The sequence below is a fragment of the Lissotriton helveticus genome, chromosome 4_1, assembly GCF_964261635.1.
Source record: "Lissotriton helveticus chromosome 4_1, aLisHel1.1, whole genome shotgun sequence".
NCBI lineage: Eukaryota > Metazoa > Chordata > Amphibia > Caudata > Salamandridae > Lissotriton > Lissotriton helveticus.
Genome location: NC_136063.1, coordinates 651,875,896 through 651,900,398, shown reverse-complemented (window position 1 = coordinate 651,900,398; position 24,503 = coordinate 651,875,896). Strand labels below are relative to the sequence as shown.

Here is a 24,503-nt window from a genome sequence, read left to right as displayed (position 1 = left end):
GTTGCCAAGTTGTCTAGGAAGACAAAAGGGATGCAGGCCTAGGTGTGAGCTGCATCTGCTGATGACAGGGTAGGAATCTTTTGTCGCTCAGGAAATGGTTAGCACAACCCCAAGGCCTACCTGCATAAGGAACAAAAACACCTCTCCACACAAAGCCATTTTAAAAACTGTATTGCTCAATTGGTAGACACAATTTGATTTCACCAATACATTAGATTTTGAATAGCTATAAAAATGAGTCCTTAAATTATTTCTCTAGCTGCTACCAAACCAAATTTAGCATTTATTAAATGTAACAATGTAATCTAGTGTTCCATTATAGAAGAAGCCAGCCTTGCAACAGTGAAAATAGCTTTTGGGTATTTTTCACTATAAGGACATATTCAACATTCATTTGTACATGTCCTACTTTTGAATATCATGCATGCAACCTATATGGGGAATAAGACCTAGTTAGGGGTAACTCTACATTTAAAAGAAAGGATTAGGCTTGTCAAAAGGAGTTATTTTGGCAATTCAAGCTTGCAGTTTAAAGCTGCCACAGGCCTGTTACACCTGTGTACAGCTACATTCTGTCGATAAGGGTAGTCTCTTGTACACAACCATGTGCAGACTGTGCATATGTATTCACATGTTAGCAGCCCAGTGCCTCTTATCCTAACTGCGTTAGAGAGGCCTTATCTTCAAAGGCATATACTGGTGGTTCATTCCAATTACCATGAAATTACTGTGAGTGACACTCGGATAGTAAAGGTCCACAGTAGGGGTTAAAAAACCAGGCAGACTAATTGCATGGAACCCATTATCAAATATTTAAAAAACATTAGTTTATTCAATTGAAAAAGTTGAGTACATCAAAATCCACATTACTTGAACACATTTAAAGACGGAAACAATTACATACATTGGTTAAGGGAAAACCTATATAACCATTGGGGTGCTCATGACGGAATGGTTCCGTCATGAGCACCAGTGCTCCTGTGCTCACGACGGAACCATTCAGTCATGAGAATAAGGGCACTAAATCCCTCTGCTGCAGACAACAGATGGATTTTCCTTATTATTGGCCTTGGGAAGTTGGGGAAGAGCTTCCCCAATCTCCAGAGGCCAATTTGCATTTTCTTTGCAATGCTGATCATGAGGATGGCGCGCTGACGTCATTGCAATGAAAATTAAAATTTAACTTCAACTTAGTTTCAGTTTCATTGTTTCGGTGCTTGGGGGGGGGCTATCTCAGCCCCCCAAGCGCCGAAACACTTGGGAGAGGTATCATTGAAAAGGGGAGAATCTCATGTGACCCCCCCCCTTGCAAAACCAGGCCATTTTTGGATACATAGGGGGCATGTGCGTTTTTGGTCCCGGAGTCGGCCGAAAACTAGACACCCAGGGAGTCCAGCGAGGTATGGCTTGCGTGGATCCCTCAAAGTTTTCCTGCCCAGAATCCCCTGCAAACCTCAAATTTAACTGAAAAAAACACATTTTCCACATATTTTTGCGTGGAGTCACAGATCTGGCACAAATGTCCTACCCCACAGCGTTCCCCTCAATGTCCTGAGTAAAATGATACCTCACTTGTGTTGGTGAGGCAAGAGCCTGTGGCTGGGAAGAGCCAAATACATAGGGATTAAGGGTATAGCATTGAGAATTCTAAGCGCTATTTGTGGATCCAAGCAAATTCCAGAACTTTCTATCACAGAAATGTGAGGAAAATGTGTTGCCTTTTACAAAGTTAGAGGTTTGCAAGGGATTCTGGGAAACAGAACCTGGTGAAAGCCAGACAAGTCACCCCATCTTGGATTTCCCTGGGTATTTAGTTTGAAAAAATGTATAGTTTTGCTAGGTTTCCCTAGGTGCCAGCAGAGCTAGGGTTCAAAATCTACAGCTAGGCACTTTGCAAAAAAAGGGTCAGTTTTCACTGTGAAAATGTGGTGCGTCCACCTTGCGTTTTAGCCCGTTTCCTGTCGCAGGCACTAGGTCTGCTCACACAAGTGAGGTACCATTTTTCTCGGAAGACTTTGGGGAATGCGGGGTCGATTGAAATTTGTGGATCCACACAGATTCCAGAACTTTTCACCACAGACATGAGGAAAATTAGATTGTTTTTTTTTCTCAAAGTTTGAGGTTTGCAAGGGATTCTGGGTAACAGAACCTAGTGAGAGCCAGACAAGTCACCCTATCCTGGATTGCCCTTTGTGTCTTGTTTTTAAAAAATGATAAGTTTGCTAGGTTTCCCTAGGTGTCAGCAGAACTAGGGTTTAAAATCTACAGCTAGGCACTTTGCCAAAAAAGGGTCAATTTTCACTGTTAAAATGTGGTGTGTCCATGTTGCGTTTTGGGCCGTTTTCAGTTGCGGGCACTGTACCTACCCACACAAGTGAGGTACCATTCTTATTGGGAGGCTTAGGGGGAACACAGAATTGTAGAGAAACTGTTATTACCTATTGACCTTCAATGCATTTCTGCCTTCCAAATGTAGGACAATGTGTAAAAAATAAGTCACTTTGAAAAAATGTCCTATAATTCACATGCTGGTATGGGTGCCAACAATTTCGGAGATGTGCAAATAGCTACTGTTTCTAAACTCTATATTTTGTTCCCATTTCAGAAATACATATGTGTCTTTCATGCCGATTTTTCCCTGTTTATATTTTCCCAAATGAATTGCTAAATACCCGGCACACAATAAAAAAACATTGCAAAACGCTGCTCAGTTACTGGCTAACTGGGTTTCTTGGGTTCTTGGTGAACTTACAAGTCCTATATATACCCACATCCAGAAGGGTCATGGGGATGTAATGGTATATTGCTTTAAAAAATCTGTCATACTTAGAAGTTACAGGTGAAAACGTTGGCACAAATGGCTGTTTTTTCTTTTTAACTCCTTTTCAGTTTTTCCTATTTTCAACTGTTAGTTTCTATAAGAAAACCTTGAAGGATGTACACAAATGACACCTTGCTGAATTCAGAATGTTGTCTACTTTTTAGAAACTTATAGCTTTCCATCCTTGCTTTCATAACAATGTTTACCATTAACTGGAAGGAGGTTGAAGCACAAAAAATAGCAAAAATAGGCTATGTCCCAGTAAAATGCCAAAACTGTGTAAAACTTTTTGGTTTTCTGACATAAGTCTGTCAGTCCCTGAAAGCTAGAACAATGGTGATTTCAGCACCACAAACCCTTTATTGATACTATTTGCAGAGAAAAAACCAGACGCTTTCATCTGCAGCCCTTTTTCTCATTTTTCTCCAAAAAAACAAAATGTAGCTGTATTTGGCTCATTTCTGGTTCCCCTCCAGGAAATCAACAAACCCTGGGTACCTTTAAAATTCCCATGGTGTTGGAAGAATAGGAAGCAAATTTGGCGTGAATACCTTATGTGGTTAAAAAGTTACAGGGGCCTAAGCACGAACTACCCCAAATAGCCCAAAAAAGGCTTAGCACGGGGGGGACTAGCAAGGAAGGGGTTAAGGGGTAGGAATCTTGTGGATGCCCCCGATTCCAGAACTATCCCTTACAGAGGAGCCAAAAATATTTGCCATTTCAGCCAAAGTTTGACCACACAGGTCACACCACAATGGACTTCCCTTGGAGTCTAGTTTTTAGAAATGTCTGTGTTTTGTAGGTTTTCCTTGGTTCTGTCTGAGCCCTAGTCCAAACATAGCAGCTATCCACATCACCAAAATTAGTGAACTTGAAACTCAAAAACTTGATACTTTCTTGTCGTGATTTAGGGACATGCAAGGTACCATTTTTATTCAGGAGAATTTTGGAAACACACAATAGTAGAACACTTGCTATTATCAATTGATTCTCTCTTCATTGTAGGCTTCCAAATGTAAGCCATTGCAAAAAACAAAACACATTTTACATACTGCCGTCTGAATTCCATAATATTGTGGGGAAATCTAAATTCAGATTTGTACAAGTAGCCACTATTCCCAACCTTTTTTTGGGGGGGTAAAGTTTGAAAATGTATACATTTGATTCAGACTCCTTTTTCATTTATTAGATTTTACCATATGAGTAGGTGCATAGTTGGTACACAATGAAAAATCATTCTAAGATGCAGATCAGTTAATGGCTCTGGGTAATGCGCATTTTTGGACAACCAAAAAACATTACATATCTCTGCAACCAGAAGAGTTTTGAGGACAAAACAGTATTCTTTTTGGAAATAGGCCATTAGGGCAAAAAATAAAATTTCCATCTATTTCTAGATTTTCTCCTACTTACTTTCATTAATTTTTTATTTTAACAGTTTCTCTGGGATACCACGAGCGATCTACACAAATGACTCCATGATGAATTTGACATTTTCTCTACATTTCATAAGTGTATAGCTCTCTGGGTTCACCTTTTGGTCTCACACTTGCTTCCACCATAAACTCGATGTAGGTAGGAAGCACAACAATAGGAAAAAATCAACTACAGGATACAAAATTGCAGTAAAACTGTGTTTTATTTTTTTTTAAACTAAGTCTATTGCTGAAAGATGTTAAGAAGATGATCTTAGCACAGCAAACAGTTTGTTGACAATATAAAAAAAACTTTCTTGCAGAGCACGTTTCCTCTATTAGGCCACCAACCCCCTGGAAAAAAGATTTGGTACATTTGGGATATTCTTCGAATTGCCCTTAGGTGAATCCACAATCCCAGGGACATTTACAATTCCCAACATATTGAAAAAGAGATGCAAATTTGTTCAGGATAACGTTCGTGAGAAAAAAGTTATGAAGGAATAAACACAAACACACTGCCTCAAATATAAAAAAAAGGGCTCAGCACTTATGGGGTTAATGTTCTTAATTGGTGGCAGGTAAAGGAGCTCATTGAGTACATTTGTAAATGCAACATTCCTTGCTCTGGTCTAGCTGGGCCTCACTCAGACGTTTGCATGCGGTACAGATCATAACATATATTTGGATTGTTGGTAACTTGACTAAGTGGGGTAAGAAGGGATAAGTGAATTTTGTTCTGATATTTGAAGATATATGGCAGTCTTCTCTCTTCAAGAGAACGAAGCTTTTTGTTTCAAGGTAGTGGTTTATCACCATCAGATTGAGCTGGAGGGTTCCCAGTCACAAAGACAATGTTGCACCAGCAGCACTGTGCATATTTGCCACAGACAGCTGGCTCAGGACGGAGTGTTTTTCCAATATTCCGCTCTTATTCAAGGACTTGGAACTCCAAGGGCAGCAAAAAGTTAGGAAGGGTTCTGCAACAGGCACCAGAACATAGACACCATCATTTTCTAATAGACAATTCTGAAAGGAAAATGGTGCACAGCTTTAATAGAACCAAAAGTTACTTCAATAAGTTCTCTGTCCAGTTGCTGGCATCTTCTGTGTCCACGTCAGCAACATCTTCATGTGTGGAGGCGAATTAATAGTTAGGTCTATTGTAGTGATTTCTATGTTTTTTAGGGTTCTGTCAAAAAGACTAGACTGAAGACTGGTAATGGGATTATTATTTGGTGCACTAGTACCAGAGCAGGTACCAGAGCAGGTACCAAATCCGTGCTGGAAAGACCTGAAGACTCACCATTCCCTGGTGGATGGAAGGCACCAAGGCAAAATCCCTGGCCATTAGGCTGGTTCATGCATTACATGATGAATGAGATACAAGGAGGGATGGAGTTGGGAAATCGACTCAGTCAAATCTTCTGTATGCAAGAATCGGAGTAATCCAGTGCTTAATTTGAGCCAGTGGTTTCCGGTGCTTGGCCCCAGCACTTAATTGTCAGCACAGGCACTTCTTATTACAGCTGCCACATGGTGGCACTGTTTGTGAAATTTTAAGATGAGCAGAACAACATTGTTTATTAATTCATTATACATTAAAGCCAGCTAACACCTGCCACTGAAGCCATTCTTATAGCTTTGGGGGCCTCAAATAGTCTGAATTGTCACACTTCTAGCAGTGTGATGATTAGTTTCGCAGGTCCTGTCATTGGCAACACTGGCACAGGCAATGGGTGGTGCATGCTACAGTGGCCTTGTGACAAGGCCCCTGGCACAAACTTTTTTTTAACAAAGTAAGCACTGGAGTAATCTTCATAGTAAGGAGCTAACCCGCAGACTACTTAGAAAGGAAGAGATCCTCACAGTAGTGAGGCGCAAAAGGGGATCCATCCTTGACCAATCTTGCCAGCCTGTAGTCATTCTGTGATAGTCATAGCAACATTGTGCCCTAATAAGATAGCAACTAAGAAAAGGTAACCTAACCAGATGCCCAAATTAAACACCTTTTCAGACTCCGATCCGGTCTCCAACAGTTCCTTGCTATTCCACATAAATGAAGCCTGTGTAATCTAAAACATCTTAGATTTGCTGAAAAGTTGACAGCAAGCCTCTTGGGTGTTTTGGCCTTTTATATTCAGTGACCTACTGGTAGAAGAGGGGTGGAACTTCCATTAAATCAGAAATTTAGTTTTACTTTCCTAAAAGACTGATTCGCCATCAAGAAGGCTCCAGACCTGTTAGAACCTTACAGTGAATAACCATCCGCCTCTGCTCACAGTTGCTCACACTGACATCTGCAAGATAAGCGAGTGTAAAGTGATTGCCTCAGTGTTTCCAGGATAGCATTTAGATGATCACAGAGATAGGCAGTGGCAGGGGTGGATCAGCATATACAAATCCATATGAATGTATGGCAAGATCCATTCCAAAATGTCCTCAATGAGGGAAAACTTGCACGGTTAGGGTATGGGATAAGATTCTTGTGCCAAAGAACTTCTGAGAAGTTGGAGTACAAGCGCTGATAAAGATTTAGAGCACATGCCCATGGGTATTTGAGAACTCAAGACCTAAGAGTCTGGTGAATGATCAACAGAATGCATGGTCATGCAATCATAAGTATGTCAAAGTTGCATCCAAATCTATCAACAATCTGGACTAGTCATGATGGTGTGTAAATAGAATTGGCTTAGCTGCTTCCAGCAATTCTGGTCTCCTGCACATCTTCTAAGGGTGTCTTCAAACCAATGGGCTTGGAAAAAAAGGCAGAGATGGTGTCGATCCTGAATGCAGCAGACACGCTGATCTAATCTTGCCAGGCACCCACCAATTAAACAGCTCAAATGGGATCAAACATTAACAATCAGAAGCATGGTACATTTACCAGCAGCACCGGAGTGGTTTCAGCAGCAGATGTAAAAGATAGAAGCAGAATCGGACCATGGGAACAAGTCACACCACAGGCATTCTTAATCTCTGCACCAACACAACTTCCTTTTAACGAGTAATCCAATGGTGCAATCATAATTACTTAAATTAATGTAGTCTAACCGTGTCCCTGCTATGGCGCAGTCCTAATGTCTGCCACACCCAGAAGTGGTCCTCACTCCAACTCAGTGGGAATGCCTACAGGATCTCCTGTACTCTAGTATTTTTCCATAATGTATGTGTGCAAAACAAAGGTCCACCTATATCCTCGGCAAGAGATTTACTCCCACTGTGCTCTTCTAAACCAATCATGCTCCTTTTTGTACATGGTAAATGGGGCAAGGTAGAATAATGCCAATCTTGTCCTCTTTGTGGCTATTGGGTTTTCTGCATTGCAATTGGTACCGGCCTGGGTGTACTGCATAGCAGTCTGCACTTGCAGGGGGGGGGGGGGGGGGGGGAGGGGAAGAGGGCAAAATAGGCAAGATGCAGACTGCAAGGTGCATGGACCACCCCATGTGCTAATTTCTAATGGGCAAAGCAATTCCATGCTCATGCCATCCTGGGGAGTACCTCAGCTATGTTACAGCATCCATTCTTCAGGCATTTTAAGTCGGTAAGCTGCTTGGATGATGCTAGCGCCCCCGAGGCTTTCACGAAGGGCCTTGACGAACTGGCATGTGTTTCTCACAAAATCACCACTTGGAGCACCACAAAGACTGCATGCTACATAAAGAGAAACTAGAACAGTGACTAAAGCAACATCTAGGTAATAAGAATTATTGGATTCTCTGGGTCCAAATCATAGGGTAAATGCCTCCAGTGGTTTATGTCAGCCTCCCAGGACCATCGATGAGACTTCTCTTCAGGCTGTTTGTTCTATAGATGGTCACTCAAAATAGTTTTCACTCCCCTCATCAAGTCGATCAGGATTGGTTTGTGTGTGACGATCACGGAGTTGCAGTTAATAGGTTATGGGACGCAGAGCTTAGGAGTGTGGTGGATGAAGAAGTGTGGAACAAACATGCAATTTATGGTTTTCAGTAAGCTGGCAGCACTGCGGGTCCCTTTATGGTATTCTTCTCATCATAGTCCTCCTTGACAAGTTCCAATCTGGTTTTACCCAAGGTTGCAGTTCCGAAACAGTCCTACTTCATGTGATCGATGGTGCCCTGCGAGTACTTGACTCTGGTGAATCTGGTCTCCTGATCCTTCATGATCTATTCGCAGCCTTTTACACTGTTAATCACAACATTCTTTTCGACGGTTTAAAGCTAAGAATGGGTTTCGAAGGCACAGTGCTCAAATGGTTCGAATCATTCCTCTCGGGCAAATCCCAAATGATCAAAATAGCTATTTGTCGCTCCACTTCAATGGCTGTTGGACGAGGTGTCCCTCAAGGTTGATCCTCGCGCCCACACTGTTTAACCTCTACATTGAACCACTGTGTGATCTTTTTAAAAAACATCTGGGACCCATTATCACCTATATGCAGATGACACCCAAATCTACCTAAAGGTTTCTTCCACTCCGGGCATGTCAATCCTCAACTCCAGTCTCAACTCCATCCACCACTGGCTGTCTACTCCTCAACTAATACTGAATCCTTCCAAAACAGAATTCCTTCTCCTCTTGCCCTTACTATCTCCTCCTCCTCTCCAATCTTGGATGAGCAATCTGAACATTCTCAACAACAAGCCGTTGACTGTTGACAGTGCCAAATCTCCAGGCGTCATCCTAGACAAAAGGCTCAACTTACAGTCCCATATCAATTCCATCATCAAGAATGCATGCTACCAACTGCGCCTTCTCTGGGGGGTTTGGTGCTTCTTTCCTGAACAAGACCTAAAAACCTTTGTCAAATACTTGGTTCTTTCCAGATTGGCCTACTGCAACTCTCTCCTTGTTGGCCTCCCCAAATCCCACCTTTCTCACAAAAATCCATCCTCCACTTAGCAGCTCGTTTCGTATATGGGGCTTAAAGAAATGATGACATTACATCCATACTGTTGTTTTTTTGCTGGCCTCCTATTGAAGCAAGGTCAATTTACAGGACTGCCTGTATCACCCACAAAGCCTTGCACACCTCCACCCCACGCAATATGGCTAATAAACTAAAAAACTCAGGAAGCTCTAGACCCTCACGCAATGTGGATAACTTCCTGCCCGAACCTCCTACCCGCAAAAGGGAAAGATTTATGGCTCAAGCCTTCTCTGGTAATGCGACCAGAATCTGGAACTCACTTCCTCCATCCCTCTGAACCACCACCTCTTTCCGGACTTTCAAAACATCTTAAAACTCCTCCTCTAAAGACACTTCCTGGAATAACTCAACCCATTTCTTGACCACTATGACCATCTAACACTCACATGAGGTCAACTTTGTAAATATGTATTTTACTCTTGTTTCAACCCAACGCAGACTCTTCTCATATTTTTCAATATAAATATACAACCTATTAGCGTTGTACCTGCACATATGTAACTTGTTAGCGTGATCAGCCTATCTTGTGTACCTATAACTGTATATATGTAACTTGTTAGAGTGTTTAATTTATCTTGTGTACCTTTTGTTACTTAACTGGTTCATTTGTAAAGCGCTCTAACACCTTTGGGTAAAGTTCACGCTATATAAAACTGCATCAAATAAATAAATAGCTGACTTAACTGATTACTACAGTGTGTTGTCCAAACTGATATTTTATAATCCTGAGACACTTACCACTAAGGTATGGTGCGTAAAATGTGTCTCTAAGGGAATGATAAATGTATTGACTGTTGCTTAAGGACAAGGATACAAGACATGCTACCAAGCAAATTCAACGACTTTTTAGCCAGGCATTTTTTTATTTAAAGTGAATTTGCTGGGGCCGCTGAGGGGCCCCATGTCCTCAATCTCAACAATATTCGACTATCGCTGAGAGAAAGGGGAGAAACTTTCTTTCTTACTTTTGCTCACTGCCTGAAAATTTCTTCTGTGTCACATACTAAAACAGCTTCTGCAGTGCTCACAAGGGAAGCCCACACCATCCCATCAGCTGTTGTAGGGGTCAGGTACGTGCCAGCTCTGATCCTTTCTGCAGCTGCTTGTAACAGGGTCCAGTGTGTCCAGGTCTGGGCCATAGTCTAGGGACTCCAAAACTGGGCCTGGAGAGAGAGTCTAAATTTGTGGGTAGTGGACTTTTACCTGGAGTTATCGCTCTGGGTGGAATTCTGCCTCTTGTAATCAGAGTATCAATTTGTCAAACACCTTGCACATTGCAGGACCTACAACTGCAGGCCATTAAGTTTAAAAAGAGAGCCAAACTTAAGGTTGCCTCCAACAACAGGGGAAGGGCAAAACAAAGGAGCTACTGGGGCTGGAACCTCCATTAAAGTGAGGGTGGGGCTTTGTGGCCAAAATCTTGAAATTCAAATAGAAATCGACCTTTGATGGAAGAAGCTAAAGGAAGGTCTCCGGAGTCAAAATAAACTCAGGAGAGCCCTTGGTGTAGTGGAAGAACATGACACACAAAAGAAATGATGCAGGGCTGCTGTGTACTGCAGCCATTCCAAACTGGAAGCTAAATATCAAAGGAGAGTTCAAATGCTAATTGTCCTTAAAGATAGGGTGTAGGTGTGAGGCAGGTGTGTCACAGAGCAAAGCGGTGAGTCTGCTGCGGGAGTTCCTGATGAGTGTGTGAGACGGCCTGCAGCCTTGCAAGGGCTCCTGTTCCTGTCAGTGTAGCCTCAGCAGTGAGTGCTGTGAGTCGGCTGTGGGTGTTCCTGATGGGAGAGCGGGAAACGGCCCGCGAGGGCTCCTGCCAGCCCAGCCTCAGCAATAAGAGCTGCGAGTGCGGCTGCTGTAGTCAGCGGTTGCCCTGGTGGCAGCTGCAGAGTGAGAGTCTCTGGCAGTCTGCGGAGGCAGCTCGGCGAGAGTTGGGTGCAGCCTGCAGAACCACCCAGGGTGCCCCACACTGCAGCTGCCACTGTAAATATGCGCTGCATCGACAATAAACAATAAAACAACAACGACAATTGCTGGAGTTACCTCTCCCTGCTATTACCCTCCCCCCCCTGCAGTTTGCTCCTAGGCCCATAGGCATAATTTTTGTTCAGCTTGAGTGATCGCTTTTAGTCAGTCTCTTAGCTTTCTTATTTAGGACCTTCAATAGAAACAGCTTTCTTATTTAGGACCTTCAATAGTAGGGTAGACAGGCAGTCAGTCAGCCCCTAACTAACTGCTGCATCAGAGCAGAAGAGTAACTCGGTGCCCCTCTGCTTAGGGCTTGGGGTAGAATTGTTTCCCAGGAGTACTGCCTCATTTGCCCAGTTGCCCGCCTCGTCCACCTTGCTGGTAGAGAGGTGCCTGCAAGAAGGGGCCCGTGTGGGTACGCCTTCGCCAGCATTAGTAATACAGCAGCATAAGCCAGCTCAGCTGAAAATATTTACCACCCTAAGGCAAAAGGAAGAGCGGATAAATACTTACCTACAACATCTTACGTTGGGGTGAAGCTTACCCGCCAATCCACAAAAACATTTTCAATAAAAATAGCACTCTTTGTAGACAGGTCTCAGAAGAGATTGTGGTAAAATATAGAGATAAGACGGGAAAGACGACTTTGTGGTCACACACAGTGACAGCAGTAGAGTGAAGTAACCACCGTAGCGGCCGCCTGGAATCAAAGCAGTAATTTTTCCGCAAAACACCAGATAGGGGAGCTTGGAGACAAAGTACAGAGGGCTTAGTGACCCAAAGCACAGAGTGAGCCCAGGTCCCATAGAAGCGGCCCAAAGTGAGTTCTGGGGTATTCCCAGTGAATGTGTGCCCTTTCCTGCCTTCTCAACATGGCCTCCAAGAAATTAAGAAACCAGACAATCCACATGAAAAGACTGGGCACGGAACAATCGATAAGGAGGAGTATATGCAAAGCAGCTCATATTGGAGCTCTACCTCGAAATGTAGAAATTACATTTTTCACCAACATTTCGAATACGAGTCATATAAACGAAACAGTTGATCAGAATACTGGAATGATACAACGATAAAGAAAAAATAGAATTTCAGAAAACAGGACAATAACTCGATACAATTACTGAAAGGATATTAAAGAAATCAGATAATAGAACCGAGCCACCGAGCACTTGGAGCACCAGAAAACATTACCTCAATTAACAGAAGCGGTGACATTTCAAACACCAGATACAGACTTCACTTTACCAGATGTAAATTATAGTCCTGGACCTCCTTTAGAGGTATGCAAAACAACAAAGGAAACACTTCAATTATTCAATAGCACTTCAAGTAAAATCTCAGATATAGTGGAAAATCTCTCGTATTCTCCGGAATTCCTACTGTTTAATAGCCCATAATCTTCCAATAGGCATGATCCTATATCTAGCACACTCTTTACATTACAGAGGATTCTGGAACAAATTTTGGCCCATCTAGAAAACTATATGGAAAATTCAGACCAGATCTTGGAAACACAAACAGGAATACTCCAATATCTGGTGGACCAGAAGAGAAATAAGCAACTTAGGAAAAATCTTCAAAAATAGTAAATAAAGACAAAGTTGAGGGAGAAAAGGAACTAGACCGTTAAGCATCATGATTGGAAGATCATGTAGCAGCTAAGATACAAAAGGCAACCCAAACTGTCAGAAACAACGAGAAAGAAGAGGAAAGAAAGAACACAAAAAATGATAAAATCTACTCCCATTGCAAATTATTTATGGACCCCATAAGCGAAAACAATCCAAATGAAGTCATTTAATTATTTCTAATGTTCAAACAGAGAAGATTGCAGTGTCACCAATTCAATCTATAAATAAAGAAGAGATGTCGTATCTGAGAATCTTAAATACAAAGAAGTAAGGGTCTACCTCAAAGAGAAAGGAAATTAAAAATAAAAGAAGTAAGGAGAAAAATAATAATCAAATAGTAAAACGAAGAATTCCTAAATGTAAGACACGGAAATTAAAGTTCCTGCAGTCACTCTCTAGTGTACAAGAAGTTTTAGTAAACATAAAAACAATGGATACACAAACCTGTATGTTCTCAGAGCCTTTACAAAATAAACTCCTAAATCCCCTGGCATTAAAACTTTTAAACTATAAAATTTATAAAAGATTGCCAGCTTAAGACCAACTTAGAAGGAGAAACCCATTCAACTCCAGAAAATCCCAATAGAAAGGGGATGCAGATCCACTATCGTACCTTGAAAATAAAAGACTTATTCCTCTTGGGAAACAACCTTTTGAATCAGGAAAAGATCCTAAACCTTCTCCATAAGATCCACTCACTGCGCTCCCTAACAACATCAGAAATAAAATTAGTGGCATTTCCGAATAACTCTCAACCCACAGTGTTAACAGTTGAGTCTTCTGTAATCCCTTCCATAATATTGAAAGGAAGTGACTCCCTACATATAAACGGCTTTAACATAGGAGTCAATCAAAAAGAGTATGCAAAGACAATAGAGATGAATGAGAGCAGGAAGCAACATCATAATCAAATACCCTTTTGGCATTAAGGATTCACTATGTGTTCCGGAAGGAAATGTAACCATATCTATTAAAGATCGTGAGAGGCGAATTTGGAACAACAACCTAACAATAGGAGAAAGGCCACCAAAGGAAAATACTTGGTCCTGAATAGTAACAGTCATGGAAAGGCAAGTAAACTCCCTTTTTAGCAGAATTCTAAAAATTGCGTCATGGAACATCGCAAGTAAAAATCCACAACAGTTAGCACTTATTTTGGAAAACTCTCCTGCAATAGTGTGCCTCCAAGAAACATGGGCCTTAAAAACCTTTGATTACAAAGATTACTTCATATAGGAAATCCCATTGGAGGCCGTATAAAGAGGCCAAGCAAAACGCGGACTCGCAATCCTATTAAGGGAAGAAATACAGTGGGACCTGGAAGTGATTATTATGCCTAGAAACAATGCTCAATGTATTAAGATTAAGTACTGGAAAGAAAGCCTTGATACTACCCAAAATCTGCTAATTTTTTACGTTGACATTCCTCCAGGACTTGCATTTGACTCACCAGTGATAAAAACGTTTGAGAAAATAGAAAACGTAATAGAATAAAAAGGGAATCCTCCCGTAATACTAACAGGAGATTTTAATGAGAAAATCTCAAATGCACTCTAGGAAAAATGGAGGATTAAAGAACAAGATGAAACATGGTCTATTCCAGCACCCTTATTTCCAACAGCAAAAAGCAGATAAACGTAGGAAAATACTTCTCAAACCAGTAAGTGCAATTAATAGAGTAATATTAAATGGCAATTAGACCAATAAAAAAGTAGATTTGATCCTATAATAAGATTGGAAAATACTGTGTCCACCGTCCTGACCACCATCCAGAAAATATCAAACAGCCAGGAAAAGGGCACTATGCAACCAAAAAGAAAGACTTCAGACCATGCAATAACTACTTTAAATAAATTGATTAGATTTCAGTTTCAGCACTATTCAGGGGACAGTCAGAAAGAAATCTCAAAGTTAAAAAAAGTCATCAAACGGAAAAAAGAAATAAACACACAAGACCGAAAGGATAGACAACTGGGTTGACTTGTGTACCAGTTCACCTCCTTGGCATGGGCTGTATGTAGGACATCTCACCCATGGCAATCATAGGAGAGGACTGATGCAGCCTGCAGATCTGTACAATTTTAGACCGTGTGTGTTGCTGTAATTTGCTGAAATTTGAACATTGCATAACTTCAGCGCCCCTGAACTAGGAAGATTTGGCAACAAAACTACCACAATAATCATCCTAAACATGATCTTGATTCTATACTACTGTTGTAGATGGCGAGGTCTTCATACAACTGTCTGGAACTACTCAGGCAGGAAGTAAGTTCTTCATGTCATGTTAATACCTTAGGTTACAGCAACAACAGGTAGATCCTGTCAGGGCTCCATCCCTCCCCCCCTCAACTTTCCCCATCTTCAGGCTTCCACTGCAGATCACACAAACATTCTATTATATCATTTACTCTGAACATTCTAGACACAAGCTCAAATATGCTGGAAAAGACACACAGGAAGTTCACAAGCATCGCACTTTGTGATCACATTGTTAAAAAATAATCCTGCAACAAATATATATCATGGTAACCATGGTTTCATCAACATGTATAAGACTGCCAAAGTGACACATGGACTTTTTACAAAACAGATAGTGCTGCTGAAGCTATGGAAAAAGGTCAGCCTTGGAAAGGTAGAGCATGCTGCTTACAATTTGAATACAAAAAAACAACATATAGCAATGGAAGGGAAATGTAGCCTACTTACTTAAGAAAAGAAAGAACCGCCTGTAAAAATGCATTTAAAGGTAGCAGCTATAGCTGAAGGACGGTGGCTATGCATGTATAGGACACTGGATTTGTTGGTATACTGATAACCTTTAAGGGATTGTGGGTATGCACGTATTACTCAGATATGGCATGTTCTCTACTTCTCTATAGAGTAGCATTGGCTATTCTGGTCACCTGCATCAAAGTTCAGATAGCTCTGAAGAAGGAGGACACAGATCAGGTCGAAAGTGTCATCAATAAATGCAAGCTATGCCCACTGTATCTGGAGTCAGAGACTAGCAGCAGTTGTTGAAGTTGTGCTAAGCTCAGGGAAGATACGTTTGCAGGGACATACGTGGACATCAATTCACCGAAATGTTAATGGTAGTGGAAGGGACATTACATGCCCTTTGACCTCCGCGTTCATTCACACACATACAAATTCACACATATATAGTCTCACACAAACACACTTTCACCAGAAAGCACACATACAATATACATTAAGAAGCTTTTTTTACTTACCTCAGCTGCCATGGAAGGATATTTTCCAGCTTATTGTACTCTATTTTTATTACACTACTAGCAGCCCGCCCAGACGTTGTCCGGGGGCAATCAGGCTTCGCGCAGGCAGTCCGCCAAACTTTACCGCTCCTCCCCGCGCTCCAAACGGCCCGCTCCAGTCCACCAAAATTTACCGCTCCTCCCCTTGCTTGACCCTCCGGGGGCAATCAGGCAAACTTTACCGCTCCTCCCCGCGCTCCAAATGGCCCCCTCCGGTCTGCCAAAGTTTACCGCTCCTCCCCTTGCTTGACCTACCTCAGCCCGCTCCAGTCCGCCAAAGACCGCTCCTCCCCGCGCTCCTGTCCGCCGCTCCTCCAAGCGCTCCTGTCCGCCGCTCCTCCCCGCGCTCCTGATGATATCAGCACGCACGTCGTTAGCGCACACGGCCGGCGCTACTTCCAAGGGACTCCTTTTTTTTGGAACGTATATTTTTTAAGGAACGTATATTTTTTTGTGGTATATAGCCTATGTCACTCTGCAGACCCTGACAATTCCAATGATGTATTGGGTGTTTGGATTGGCGCTGTGGTTCCAGAGTTTACCCGCCTCAAAGGTTCACAGTTCTCGCTTTATAATAGTAGTATAGATTAGTGAATACTGTTTTTATTTATTCGCTATTAGTGTAATAAAAAACTGACAGAAAATAAAGAGGGGAACCCCAGCTGCCCCGGTGTTCCTGGCACTGAATTTGCCACCTCTGAGGCCAGGGGTCACAAAGGCAGTGCTATTTATTTATTTATTTATAATTACATTTATTGAGCGCGCAGCTACCCGAAGGTTTCCCGGCGCTAAGGCAGACTAAACGGTCAGAAAAAGTGGGAGAAATAATAAACCATAGGGTTAAGTGTTGAAAAGCCAAGTTTTAATTCCCTTACGGAAAGTAAGGAAACAGGATTCGAAGCGCAACTGTTGAGGTAGGGCGTTCCATAAGGAAGGGGCCAACAGGGCAAACGAGCGTCCACCCATTTTGGCTCTGTTGGTGCGTGGAATCATAAACTTATTCTGCGTAGAAGACCTGAGTGTCCGGGGGGGAATGTATTGCTGCACTAGGGCAGACAGATAGTGAGGGGCCTTACCAGTCATGATTTTATGCATATAGCAGAGTGCTTTAAACTTGACTCTGTTCTCAATACGCAACCAGTGCAGTTTCCGCATATGGGGAGTAACCGAGGATCTAGCAGGGAGGTGACAGATAAGGCGAACTGCCATATTCTGCACCACCTGGTACTTCCTGGTAACCTCCTTGGCGGCGCCCAAGAGAAGGATGTTCCCATAGTCCAGGCGGGAGATGACCAAAGCCTGGACTACGGTCCTCAAGGTGTCTGCCGGCAGCATCCACGTGATTTTCCTCAGCCACCTGATGATGGTGGTACAGGTGGCGGAGACTTTCACAGCGTGTTGCTTGAAGGTTAGCTGGTTATCAAAAAGAACCCCAAGATTGCGGGCAGACTCTGATGGAGTGGGTAAGGGACCCATCTCCGATGGCCAATGGTGTGGGCCCCAGAGTGAAGCGTCTGGGCCAAACAAGAGAAGTTCTGTCTTGTCCCCATTTAATTTTAGCTTGTGCTTCAGCATCCAATCCGATATTTGTTTCAACCCGGATTGAAGAGAAGACGAGGGGAGATTTTTATTGGTGGAAAGGGAGTAGATGACTTGAGTGTCATCAGCATACGAGTAAATTGTGAGGCCTGCCTGTTCCGCTAAAAAAGCAAGCGGCCTCACATACAGATTAAAGAAAAGGGGACTAAGAATAGACCCTTGGGGAACACCGTGAGTGGAGGGGAGAATAGAAGAGACAGAAGTGGAGGAAAAGACTTGGAACGTGCGGTCAGAAAGAAAATTAGCAATCCAGGCCAGGGCGGGACCACCGACGCCAACCACCTCCAACGTGGACAATAAGATGGAATGGGAGACGGTGTCGAAAGCGGCACTCAAATCAAGCAGAATGAGTGCCACCGTCTCCCCATTATCCACTTGGCGTCTGATGGTCTCTGACACGCCATGGAGGGTGGTTTCTGTGGAAAAACCCGCCCGAAAGCCGGATTGGGAACCATGAAGAAAATTAGAAGATTCAACAAAAGAGTTAAGCAAAGAATTAACATGTTTCTCCAAAATCTTGGAAAAGCAGGGGAGCAAAGAAATAGGGCGAAAATTGGAGGGGTTGTCTGGGTCTGCATTTGCCTTTTTTAATAGTGGGACCACCATTGCGTGTTTCCATTCGTTTGGAACGATCGCTTCTGTCAGGGAAGCATTCAAGACATCTAGGATAATCTGGATAGATGCTGGGTCCAGTGAGCGCAAAACTTGCGGGGGCATGGGGTCCAGGGGGGAGCCAGATTTGATGTCTTGAAGATATCTATTTAGAAGCGCAGGGGAGATAGGGTCCCAAGCAAGAAGTGGGGAGGAAGTGGGCAGTGGACCGGGGATGATATCAGGCGGAAGATTACATAAGTCTTGAACAGAGTGAATGGGGGAGGCAGAGGTAGAATTAAAAATGGCATAAATCTTATCAATTTTTGCAAGAAAAAAAATGAGCTAAGGCATTACACTGAGCAGTGTCTAAACAGGGATCCTTAGGCACCGAGGAAGCACCCGAGAGCTCCTTGACTATTTTGAACAGGGCTTTAGGTCTATTTTGCGCTGTAAGAATGGTGCTGTTCGCAAAGTCAGCTCTGGCGGCATCACAGGCCGCGTGATAAATTTTGAGGGCGGACTTGTATTCAATTTTATGAGAAGGGTCATAGTTGGAACGCCATATGCGCTCCAATTTTTTACAGTTGGATTTTTCAGCCCGGAGGGAGTCGTTAAACCAGGGAGCAGGGGGATGATGAATTTGAGATTTGTTATTTTGGGTCGGAAGACAGGAATCCAGGGCGATGGTTAACCATGATGTAACGGCAGGGAGCTCCTTGATAGTAATCTTGGGGACCGTAGGTTTGGAGTTGGCAAGAAGAGAATTTAATTTATTCAAATCAAGACGTTTCCAGTTTCTACTGGCTTTGTGAGGAAGGTCGGGCCTAGAGGAATCAGCCACAGACGTGTTAATAGCAAAATTAACAATAAAATGGTCAGACCAGAGGACAGGGGTAGAAGAAAGATAGGAAATGCCAGTTAGATTAGAAAAGATAGGATCTAAAAGATTGCCGGCCTTATGAGTAGGGTCGGAGTTGTGAAGATGTAAATCTAGTGCTTCAAGATCCTGTCGGAGACGTTTAGCAATAGCACAAGAGGACGAGTTGAAGTGAATATTTAAATCACCAAGAATCATAAAGTTGGTAGACTGTACTAAGAACGGGGCAACAAGATCAGGGAATGCAGCAGCCCAGCTGCTAGCAGAGCCTGGTGGACGGTAAATCAGGGTGCCCGTTAATGTGAATTGAGGGGAAAGAGAAAGTTTGAACAGACCAGCTTCGCAATTGGGAAAGTCAAGATCTTCCCACTTGCAAGAGAATTCTCTCTTGAAGATGATAGCAATTTGCTAGCGGTAGCAAAGAGCAAGCCAGGGGTCCAGGTTGAGACCCCTGGTCATCCCTAAATGAAGTCCATTGCAGTAAAGAGCCTGCTGCTCTATGGGGAATGCAAAGACTACAGCTCCACCAGTAGGGGACATGTGGATACAGTTTAGAGCTGCTCTATCATGATGGTCGTCTTTGTTTTTGTATCCTTTGGGCATATAACAGCCATTTTCCACCTCATCCTTTTAACCCAGTGCACATCAGGCAGAAGTAGATTTACTGAATAAGGCTCAAGTGACAAGATCAACAGTGAGCTCCAAGTTTGAAGTGGGGATGGGCTTAGGTTGGTCATCTTCTGAGGTGTCTTTGGGAGTGGTATTGATGGATTTTTGGAGGTAAATGATTGAATGCGTTTGCTTTTTAGATTTCGGGGAAAGTCACACGGTGGCCCACTCTTCTCGTCATTGTGGATGACTGCCCACTTCACCCTGTGCCGGTAAAGAACTGTGCTTTTTTTGCCTACGCAAGGCTCGTTGCTGCCTTGGGGAACTGATGGTCATTAAAACCTGGGGCCAATACAGGTGCTAGATCCAATTGAGACTTGCTAATGCACTGGACAATATTGCTGAGGCGTATTTGTAAAGCACCTGTTCACGCCTGGAGGCATTTCAGTGCAGCAGAACAGACGTTTATGTTTACCCAACTCAATAGTAATTATTTTATTAACCTCAAAAGGATAAAGGGCTGAGTGGACCTGCTGGAAATCAAACCAGTGTCAATTAGGGCACGCAAAGGATCTTGGAATGGATGCATTTGTCAATTTAGAAATCAGGAACAGCTGCCTGCCTGGGGCCAATGAGGACATTCCCATTCAGGACCACTAACACGTGTTAATCCATGGGGTCATTAAGCCTGGTTAATGGCTGGGGCACCTGAAGCTTGTTATTGGTGGGGGACACTGAGGCTCGTTACTGGTAGAGTCCTCGTCCTCTACAGCACGTTACTGGCAGGACCTGTTGACGCTCCTCACTGCCTGAGGTCAATGTGCATGATTGCTTCTAGGTTTATGTACAATGGTATCTTGAGGTATTTTGGTCTGTGTGCATATGGATATCTGCATCTTTTGCTCTGTGCATATGTGCCGAATTGTTGGTCTATGTCAATGTATGTGTGGATATGGAGTGTCAGAGTACATGCAATATAAAAAGTGAAACCTGTGGGATGTAAATACTGTTTTATTTACTTTAAAGACATGATGCATTTTACAAAAAGCTGCCAGTAGTTCCAGCGCAGGGTGCATAGTAGGACAACATAATTATTTGCTTGCACAGTAAAAATTACAAATGTCAATTAAAATGTTTGAAGTTTGAGTTACCCAATTCTCCAGCCTGAGTCATCGACAATGTAGAGGACTTGTTAGAGTGCAAACTGCATTGACTAGCGGACCTCAAAATACGACCAGCATCCTGAACAAAAAAAATGAACATTTGAATTAGAAATATTGCACAGAGTTTCAACGACTATGTTCTGGAACTTACTTTTAATGCCATGTTGTACATGTGAAGCAATTAGAAATTCTATATTAGACAAATGTGGCTTTAACGAAGCGAAGGAAGCCTATTTCATTAACTGTTTTTACAAAAATACTCTGATTGTTTTTTTGAAAAGTGAAGTTTTTTATGGACTACTTTCGCTATATTTAAATGGGCCACCTGACCTTATCTTAGAGATGCATTCCTCCATTGTATGCGTTTTCATAGAAAAAGGATTTTACAGAATACAATTACTGAGAAACTATTTAATCTAAACGGTCTAATGGTAATTCACAGGATGACTGGAATTTACCATTTCATAAAAACCAATTCATAGCACGTTATTTTTGTTTACTTTTGCATGCTTATTTTTTAAATGTGTAAATGCAATGGTGCAGGTGTTACATTCAGAATTTCTTTTGTCAGAAGTATTTATTTTAGGGCTTTACCTCAGAGGACATTACTTTGGATTTGAATCTTAAACATTTGGATGCTTTTATTTTGCTGCCTCCTCAGCCCCTCACAAACTCCACCCATCCCTCAACCCCTCACAACCTTAAACGCCATCCATCCCTGCCCCCAGAAAAATCCTCACCACACCGCCGACAATCCCATCAGAAATAGATACGACCCTGATCGGTGAATCTCCACTGAACTTGTACTGGACCCACAATCATTACAATGATGTATAAATAGAGACCTTCCCATTCATTTTTGGAGCAGGCATACATATGATTCACCTATACTGCTCCTCCACCATTTCCTTGAGAAATTCATTATCAGGTGTTAAAATCCTCATTGTTCTATTGAGTTATGTCCTAGGCAAAATATATATTGTCCCTATGATGATCCCATGTTGCTAAAGGATCGAAACACCCTCGACCCACACTCTGACCGGCTTGATTTTGTATAAACTTTTCGGTTGGGTGCATAAGTGCTGTGTTTTTGTTACAAGTGTCCCTCATCTTCCATACGTTTACTGGTCAAATTTTTTTTTCTGCCCGTAAGTTTACTGTTTTGTCTATTTAACCCTTGTTTTGGATCTACCCTAGCGGGGGTATGCTATCTACTTCATATTTTTTTTAGAAACATGTAATACACATTTCTTGTCTATTGTCATTGGAACAACCAATGAAATCTCTCAGGTTTCGTTAAATATTGTATGTACATTTATGAACTAAGGACTGCTGTTCCTCTCATTACATAGTAAACTTGGTTCCTATTGATTCCTGGCTTACTCTTGTGGTTTTGGAAACAGAGGCCACATCTTAACACTCCAAGTCAAGAAGGATGAGATAATGGATAAATACAACAAACTTGTAAAAAAACGGGCAATAGGCAGTGCCACGCTTTGTAAAATCCGCTTGCACATAGGCAAAGAAGAAAAAACAAATACACATTGAACAAGGACAGTCTTTTACCATGGGACATGGGTAGTGTGTTCAAGATCAGGCAATATTCTGTCTCTTACCAGTCCAATCAGTGGCTACCTTAGGCAGTAAGTAACTTGCTTAAGAATAAAGTACAAATACTTAAGAGTTCACAAACCCGTTGACTCAGCAAACAACGTCTGGCAGTGTTTTCCTGCTTGTAAATTCCCACATAAGGCAACACAGATTCTAGCCAGTAATTTTAGGCCCATCTCCTTACTATCAATCCCTGCAAACATACAGGAGAAACTGGCCCATCAGCAGTTGGCCGCCTTTGTAGAAACCAATGAGCTGCTGCACGACTCTCAGTCTGGCTACCGCACAGGTTACAGTACGGAATCAGCACTGATTGAAGTTGCTGATTCCATCCGTTGGGCAGTTGACAGGGGCTCTGCGGCCATGCTGGTACACCTAGATCTGTCAGCAGATTTTGACACGATGTCTCATTCAATCCTGCTTGACAGGCTTAAGCAAATAGGCATCCGAGGGACGGCACAGGAATGGATCGCTTCCTACCTCCACAGCCGAGACCAACATGTCTTCCTCCACCCCTTCACCTCCAATGCGAAACCACTCAGATGTGAGGTGCTTCAGGGCGCTGCTTTAAGCCCACTACTCTGCAACATCTGATACCATTGGCGGATCTCATCTCGAAAATGGGGGTCAAGGTGATATCCTATGTGGATGACACCCGGCTGATGTTTTCTTTCAGAGATGCGTCATCTTCAGTCTTTGACTCTTTCAGAGACTGTCTTAAAAACATTGCCATCTGGTTGAACAATACCTTTTTAAAGCTCAACGGCGATAAAATAGAGGTCCTATTCTTTAACCAAGTCGCTCTCCTCTTCCCCCTCCCCCCCCACACCCCTCCCAGTCCTTTGGTGGCCTGTAGAACTTGCTGCTCCTCCCGTGCCTAAGGATTCGGTAAAGAACCTTGGTGTCCGATGGAACAAAGACCTGTCCCTTTCGAACTATGTCCAGCAAGTTTCTGTGGCCTGCTTTGGAAAGATGAAAACTATTAGAAAATGTATCGACTTTCTGCCAGAAGAATGCCGATGAACTATTGTGCATGGCTTGGTGACCGCACACCTCGACTATGCCAAAGGCCTCCATCTTGGACTGCCAAGCTGCTTAATCAGAAGGATGCAGATTGTGCAGAATGCTGCCGCGAGTATGTTCCTCAAGGTTCCACTCTGCCAGCATATCTGACCTCACCTCAGACAACTTCATTTGGCTTAGAGTCGGCAAGAGAATTAAATTCAAGGACCTCACGTTTGCATTTCGGCATACGAGGGCAGGGGTCCTAGCTACCTGAGGAAGAGACATCATCCTTACCAGCAGGGAGGATCCTTAAGATCCGACCAAAAACGTTACCTCGCCATCCCTCGCTTTGCTATAACAAGGCTAGGGGGTAGATCGTTTGAGGTTGGAGCCTCCAAACGCTGGAATGTCTTGCCTCTTCATCTACGCATGCTGAATTCTAAACTGGAATTCAGAAAGTCTTTGAAGACCTGGCTGTTCAAGCATAGGGATTAGCACCTCGCTCGCTCTGCTCTGTTTTTCGCCCTAGCGCCGGGATACATCTGCGAAGGTAGCTGTGCGCTTTATAAATGTCTTTTATTATTATTATTTATTCATTATACTGAATCGTTTTACATACTTTTGTTGTCGGACTTGCAGTCTCCTTACACATTAGTAAATGCACCTGCAATTTGCTACTGAAAGGAATTCCAATTATCAAATTGAATAACTTTAAATGTGAGGTACTGGATGACTTACTAAAACAAATCTAACTGTGCAGGTCTTCCATATTAAATTAAATGAAATTACAGCAACCTTGAATATGCACCAAGCAGAGAAACAAGCCAGAGTAATCTCAACGACTACTACTAAAAGATAACCTTGCTGAACGTAACTGCCCATGGACTGGAAACGAAGCCAGGACTACATAGGGAATATATGTTAACTAATCAGAACGTTTTTAAAGCCATGCCACTTATAGTCTACATTTGACTTTTTCACATAAGCTAATCAAAAACATGTGAATCTAGTAAGTGATAA

The 24,503-nt window shown here is 42.7% G+C and overlaps 1 protein-coding gene across 1 annotated transcript in view; it reads right to left on the bottom strand.

Moving 5' to 3' along the window:
• The window catches only part of LOC144828803 (kinesin-like protein KIF20A), a 412,946-nt gene that overhangs the window by 325,274 nt on the left and 63,169 nt on the right, over nucleotides 1–24,503 (bottom strand). Inside the window, exon 6 of the mRNA XM_078687291.1 lies at nucleotides 20,856–20,946. Coding sequence (XP_078543417.1) covers nucleotides 20,856–20,946 — 91 coding nt within the window. The remainder of the gene's footprint in view (nucleotides 1–20,855; nucleotides 20,947–24,503) is intronic.